The following is a 6,968-nucleotide window of genomic DNA, read 5'->3' on the forward strand; positions in this document are numbered from 1 at the left end:
TGGTATCTGTTGTTTGATTGAAACAAGTGGCTATTTGTAGCAGTGACTGTTCTGTTCTATAATCAACCATATCCACTTCAGGTAGCTTGATTTTTCTGAGCACTGATCTTGGACATTACCCTTTTCCAAATATTACATTTTATATATATTTCATTTAATGTAAAAATTTGAATATAATTCAGTTATGAGTAAAAATACCATGAAAATATTGTGGAAGATGAAGATTGATTCTTTGAATTTATAGTCATTATAAACATGGACCAAAAAGAATAAAAATTACAAATATAAAAAATAAAATAAAACAAGGAATAAAAAATTTCAGCTGTGTTTTTCTTTCTGGTGGCCATTTCCTTTTTTAACCTAAAAAAATAATTTAAAAATCAAGTTTAATTTCTTATAATTAACAGAAAAAAATTAATGGAAATATTAAAAATAATAAGCAATTAGATAACTTAAGACTATCAGATTTTGTTCAATCAATGTAATAATCCATCGCCAGCTGATGAAAACAATAAGACAAATCATCATTTTCAATTTTGAAATTAATGATCTTTGTTTTGTTTTTTTATATTGATTACATCTTAATTAGGCTCATTAATTTAGAAATAAAAATGAATTATTATGAATACCATTGATATCAGTTCTGTAAATTAAAGCCTATTTAATTGAAAAGAAAAAAAAAACTTTAATCAAAACAAATTAACTGTAAAACAAATGTTTAAGGAAAGAAATTTTAAAATTTTATCTTTATTAATTTTTTTTATTCTTAACTGACAAAAAAATCTTAAGATTAATATCTAAATTTAATTTTTAAAAATATTTTTCATTAAAAAATAAATTAAAAAAATATCAATTAAAAAAAAATCTTAAATTAAAAAATAAATCTTTTAAATAAAAAAAATAAATGTTTTAAATTAAAAAAATAAATCTTTTAAATTAAAAAAATAAATCTTTTAAATTAAAAAAATAAATCTTTTAAATTAAAAAAATAAATCTTTTAAATTAAAAAAATAAATCTTTTAAATTAAAAAATAAATCTTTTAAATTAAAAAATAAATCTTTTAAATTAAAAAAAATAAATCTTTTAAATTAAAAAAAATAAATCTTTTAAATAAAAAAAATAAATCTTTTAAACTAAAAAAAAATAAATCTTTTAAATTAAAAAAAAATAAATCTTTTAAATTAAAAAAAAATAAATCTTTTAAATTAAAAAAAAATAAATCTTTTAAATTAAAAAAAATAAATCTTTTAAATTAAAAAAAAATAAATCTTAAATAAAAAAAAATCTTAAATTAAAAAAAAATCTTTATTAAAAAAATTTTTTAAATTAAAAACAAAATCTTTTAAATTAAAAAAAAATCTTTAAAAAATGAATCTTTTAAATTAAAAGATGAATTAAAACAGAAAATTGAAATAAAATTTAAATTACAGTTAAAACCAAAAAGTTAATATAAAGCTATACACTCACCACTACTCCTCCTCTTCCTCCTTTGGAACTGCATTCAATGGTGAAATATCAATATGAAGCAACAACAAAGATTTGTAGACAATTTCTCCTTTTTTGTTGATGAAATTAAACTGCCGATAACCTGAAAGACAATAAGAATATAATACAGAAACAAAAACTGAATTGATTTAAAAAATGTATTTTTTTAAACAATGTCAAATTTCTTAATGAAGTAAGTTATTCTTCCACATGTAAACACATTTTATACAGTTGCACAAGAAGATTTGGGAGATAAAATTTTGTATACATTATAAGATATTAACCGGACTCCACCGTAGCTTCCATTATTGAAATAAAAATGTTTTCTTGAATGTCCAAATATTATGAAGGATAGGAATTTTAAATAAGCTTCAATTTATAGTAAAAGATTTCTTGGGGACAAATAATTGCAGGAGATCATTTTGATCCATTAAGGTTTGCTTTTAACACTTCTATTGAATTATTTCTTGATCCATGATTGATTCGTTTGAATTTATAAATCTAAGAAGCCTTTACAATGCAGAATTAAAAAAAAATCTTTTTAAATATTTATTTATTTAAAAATTTAAAATCGGTTTAGTTTTGGTGGTATACATCCTCATCAGGCATAGAAACAGTTTTCTTTCCCTGTGGCATAGTGTCAGGGTTAGGTGTCATTAAAAACTTAAAATCCATGAGGTTTTTAGCAGTGATTTTTTTAAAGTTCATACATCCAAGCATTAATTTAAAAAACAGGGCATATGATTATTTCAAACTCATATCTGAATAAATAAACTTAACACATAGAAATAAATATCAACTCAATTATTAGTAAACTAGAAATTTAAGTAATTTTTCAAAATATTCAACAGAAAGTCAAGTTACAATGTTAAAAACTTTATAAATAATATTAAATTCTGAATTTTTTAGATGAGGATTGATTGTTTATATTACTTGTATTGATCGGACTATTGTTCTCATCTTGAGCAACTTTTTGGTTGTATTAGCCTTCGACTATCCTCAGGCGTGTTGGTTGTTTGGAAAAGAAAAGAGAAAATTTACTGGTTCCGTAGATTTTTTTGTATTCTTTGAGTTAGTTTCTATTTTATCGTCATTAGGTTATTATTGTTATAGGAATGCAAGGTGGAGGGTCAGACGACTCAAGAAGGTAGCACATATGCTAAAAAGAGAAAAGTTACTAAGCAGACCAAGCCTAAAGACTAGTAGCATTTGGAAGCCTGTAATTGTAGAAAAAACAAACATTCTACACTCATAAAAAATTTCAGCAATGGAAAGGAGATAATCCCTTGTCAATCTTTATTAGAGTTGACTCCTCTTTGTCAAACAATTTTTTTTCACAAATATGAAATAATAACCATAAAATAGAGACTAACTCAAAGAATACAAAAATATCTACGGAGCTAGTAACTTTTCTCTTTTCTTTTTCAAACAACAACCAACATGTCTAATGAAGGTTGAAGGACAATCTGACCAAAACGTTGCACAAATAACTCAAAATGAGAACAATAGTCCGATTAATACAAGTAATGTTTTGTTTTCAAATATTTCAATTGTGTAGCTAGCGAGTGGAACATTTGAAAAAAGATAAAACAAAAAACAAAAAAAACAGACTTTACTGGTGATATCATGCCATAAGGAAAGAAAAAGGAAAATAAATGGTTTCTATGCCTAATGTTGACACATATCATTGGAACTGTTGATTTTTAAATAAATGTTTATTAAAAAAAACTTCTGCATTTTATTGGCTTCTTAAACTTGAAAATTATTATTCAAATTTACATCAAGGATAAAAACTTATGTACTGTAGGACTCACAATTTCCATGTAGTTGGCTTGGGCTTGCTCGTCAGCCAACAGAAATAACCTGGAAAGCCAGTTGAGAGTTCTCCAATTTTTAAAATTACGGAAAAAATTAACATTTATTCAACCCCCAACCCTAAACCATAACCCTAATCTGTGTGATTAAAATTAAATTTTTATTTCTTCCAATTTATGAAAAAGACTCCTGCTTAATTTTGTATCAGCTAAAAGCCAACAGCACATTCGTTCCTAACATTGCGATCGTCCTTTCCCAGTTATTGACGTCAATTTCCAGGCAAACCCAAGTAACTTCATGGAAATCACAGGTCATAAAATGCATAAGTACAAAAAAAAAATCTCATTGATTTGTTTGAATTTATGTAACCGCCCCCTAAAGTAAGACACTCCATCAAAACCCCCAATACTAATGATTACTACAATACTATCTCATTGATTACTGAACACGCAATAACCCTTATCCCTGAGTGGCCTTCGGGCCTTGATAAATAGTGACCCCCATGTAAAAAAAAAAAAAAAAATGTATTGTTTGGAAGGGGTTTAGCTTTGAAAAAAATATTTCTCTTTTGTGGTCAGTGCTTAATGAATTGAGTTTTCTCAAGTCATTTTCCATTGATTTCTTTTTTTAAATATATTTTATTTCAATGGAAGTTTTAATTTCTTGTATTTACAAGAGGATTATAGGTGTGATCTGTCTTGACATTTTCTTTTTAAGTGAACATTGAATATTTGAAGTTCTCGTGGTGTTGGAGAGAGGTTTCTATGGATGAAGATGGTTTTATTTGAGCTTTTGATAGACTGTGGGAGATTCTTAAGGATTTCCTAAATTCAAAAAATGATGTAATTTGCTCTTTTTTATGAGAGAGGGGGTACTGTACGAGGGGCGTGCAATAAGTAATGCCCCTGACCCACTTCCCATAGCAGTAGAGCAACGAAACTTGCCACAGTTATTAGTCTTTCTCTACATAGGAACCACCAAGAGTTATGCATTTCTCCCATCGTTTGATGCAGCTCTGGAGACTGTCTTTGTAGAACACCCCAGGTTGGTCCTCCAACCACAACGTGACTTCGGAAATCAAGGCTGCATCATCTGGAAAATGCTTTCCTTTCAAAAACAACTTCATGGCTGGGAAGAGATGAAAGTCAGAGGGTGCAAGGTCAGGAGAGTAGGGAGGATGGGGAAGGATTTCATAACCACACATCCGTGCTTCTGATCTGGCGACATGCGAGTTGTGGACCGGAGCGTTGTCCTGCTGGAGGATTGGTTGTTTTTGTTTTACGGCATATCAACCCTTTTCGGGTTATTTAATGCCGAATCCAAAGATTTTGAAGAAAAAATTTTTAATAGAATATATTTGTTGTTTTCAACCTTCTTTGGAGGTGGGGAATCCAAGTACTTCCACTGCATTGACTGGGCTTTGGTCTCTGGATCATAGTGATGGACCCAGGTTTCATCCTGTGTAATCAGTCTTTTGAAAAACTTTCACTCATCTTCTTAGCACATCTTCAAATTCATCCTCAAGCACTCGACGCGTTCTCGCTTCTGGAATGGTGTGAGCAACCTGGGAATCCATCTGGCAGACACCTTATGCATGTGCAAATGGTCATGAATGATAGTTTCCACAGACCCTGTACTAATCTTGACATCTTGGGCTATTTGGCAAATAGTAATGCTGCGATTTTACAAAATGGCAGCCTCAACTTGACGGACAGATGCCTCATTAATGGCAGAAGTGGGGGGGGGGGCGACCAGGTCTGGAAGCTGTTTCCACAGATTTCCGGCCATGTTTGAATTCACGATGCCAGCGCTTTACAAGGTCATATGATGGGGCATTATCACCATAAGTTTCTTTCATTTCATCAAAAGTCTCCTGTGGTGTGTGTCCTTTCAAATACAAAAACCGAATCACTGCTAGACATTCAACAGGCTTCATTTCATACCTGACTCAGTTCAAACACCTGTAAAACAGAAACCAGAATTAGTTCAGAGATGTAATTTGTCACATAACCCGTAGAGATATAAATCATTGCACGTACAAAATTCCAGCTAGATCAGACAACTGGAAGTGGGTCAGGGGCATTACTTATTGCACACCCCTCGTAAAACAAAAAAAAATAAAGGATTTGAAGGGGAGGGTTTGTTTAGTTTAAGGCATGAAAGCTTGTAAGAAATTTATGTTTATTCAGATTTAGTAATGTTTTATGCTACCAGAAGCCCTGAGGCGAAGTTTGAAAATAATATCGGCCAACCAGAATGAGTTAGTGAAAGATGTTTGAATTTATTTAAGAACGAAATTGAAAGGAAGTCGTCGAGCGTTACAACGATGACTACTACGACGATGATGACGTAGGTTTGTTTGTTATAAGCGAAGTAAAAAAAGAAAACCTTAACACTTAAGCGGGTAAAAAAAAAAAAAGCAGAAAAACGAAACACTGGTTCAATATTTAAATTTTAAAAATCGAGAAAAAAAAAACCATCTCACACCACGATTCAAACCCAAAACGTTTAGATAATGAACTAAGGCCATAACCAACTGAGCTAAAGCGGCGTACATGAAATTTGTTTGGTTTTTCTACTATTTAAAGTAAATCAGGTCACGACATCATCTGACGCATGCGTAGAATCAGTTATTGTCACGAGAGGACCGTTTTTGTTGACCCCCCCACCCCTGTCGAAAATTGTCGATTTCGGGGTGAAAAAGTTAAGGTTTTTGGCCAATTTTTCGATATTTTTCAAGCAAAGGATGGAGCTTCGATGTGATATAGAGTTTGTGAATTTTCGTCGCGTCTGTCAAAAGTTTTTAGCAGACATCCAAACATACACACAAACATACATACATACATTTTCGCTTTTATCTATATAGAAGTGATAGGACGATTCTAATATTACCACCCCCCATTCCGATATAATTACCGTTCTGTACTAAATTCACAATTCGATTATTGATTCTTTATAACTCCTTAAATATTTAACTATAGAGTTTTTATTTTTTCTTGATTACCATAAAAGAAAAACACTTTGTGGGGATTATCTATAGATTTTAGTTTTACTGGTTGTTTAAAATCAATAAATATTTATTATTTTATCATTGTTATCAGCAGTAAAAGATATTGCTTTCAACAAAACCAAATTAAAAAAAGATAATTAAAAGAATCGTTTTTGGCATTGGAAAATCGGCACATTTTTTCCCTGATTCTGATGCCCAAAAAGATCTGATTTTTCTGATTCCCGATTCAGATTAATCATCCCAATACTAATATGTAACATACTAATATGTAACATACTAATATATAGCATACTAATATGTAACATATTAATATGTAACATATTAATATATAACATATTAATATATAACATATTAATATATAACATATTAATATATAACATACACAAATTTGTTTTTATTTAAACACGAAGAATAATTATGGAGAATGAGAGAAACTGGGCGTTTATCTCTCAAGTTGTTCTTCTCCATCTTGTTCCAAAATTTTGTCAATAAAAATCGGTAATATAATACACCTTGATCTTTATTACAGAGTTGAGGATATAATTTACATATCCATGTGTGTATTTTAGTAGCGTTGATCAAACACCACCTCCCTTAAAAAGAAAAAAAAACGTTTTGGATATCAGATCTAATCTGATAGGTCCTGAACTGTCATCT

At 29.6% G+C, this 6,968-nt stretch overlaps 1 protein-coding gene across 2 annotated transcripts in view; it reads right to left on the reverse strand.

The window, feature by feature from the left end:
* Positions 1-222: 222 nt before the first annotated feature.
* Positions 223-6,968, reverse strand: part of LOC145260268 (1-phosphatidylinositol 4,5-bisphosphate phosphodiesterase delta-1-like) — a 316,049-nt gene continuing 309,303 nt past the window's right edge. For both annotated transcript variants that reach the window (XM_080118103.1, XM_080118100.1), the window contains 2 exons: positions 1,469-1,589; positions 223-360 (listed from right to left, as the gene is read on the reverse strand). In XM_080118103.1, the coding sequence (XP_079974229.1) occupies positions 1,471-1,589 (119 nt within the window). In that variant the 3' untranslated portion in view covers positions 223-360; positions 1,469-1,470. The remainder of the gene's footprint in view (positions 361-1,468; positions 1,590-6,968) is intronic.

This window comes from Euprymna scolopes, chromosome 3 (genome assembly GCF_053919585.1).
Source record: "Euprymna scolopes isolate OS-2025 chromosome 3, ASM5391958v1, whole genome shotgun sequence".
Classification (NCBI taxonomy): domain Eukaryota; kingdom Metazoa; phylum Mollusca; class Cephalopoda; order Sepiida; family Sepiolidae; genus Euprymna; species Euprymna scolopes.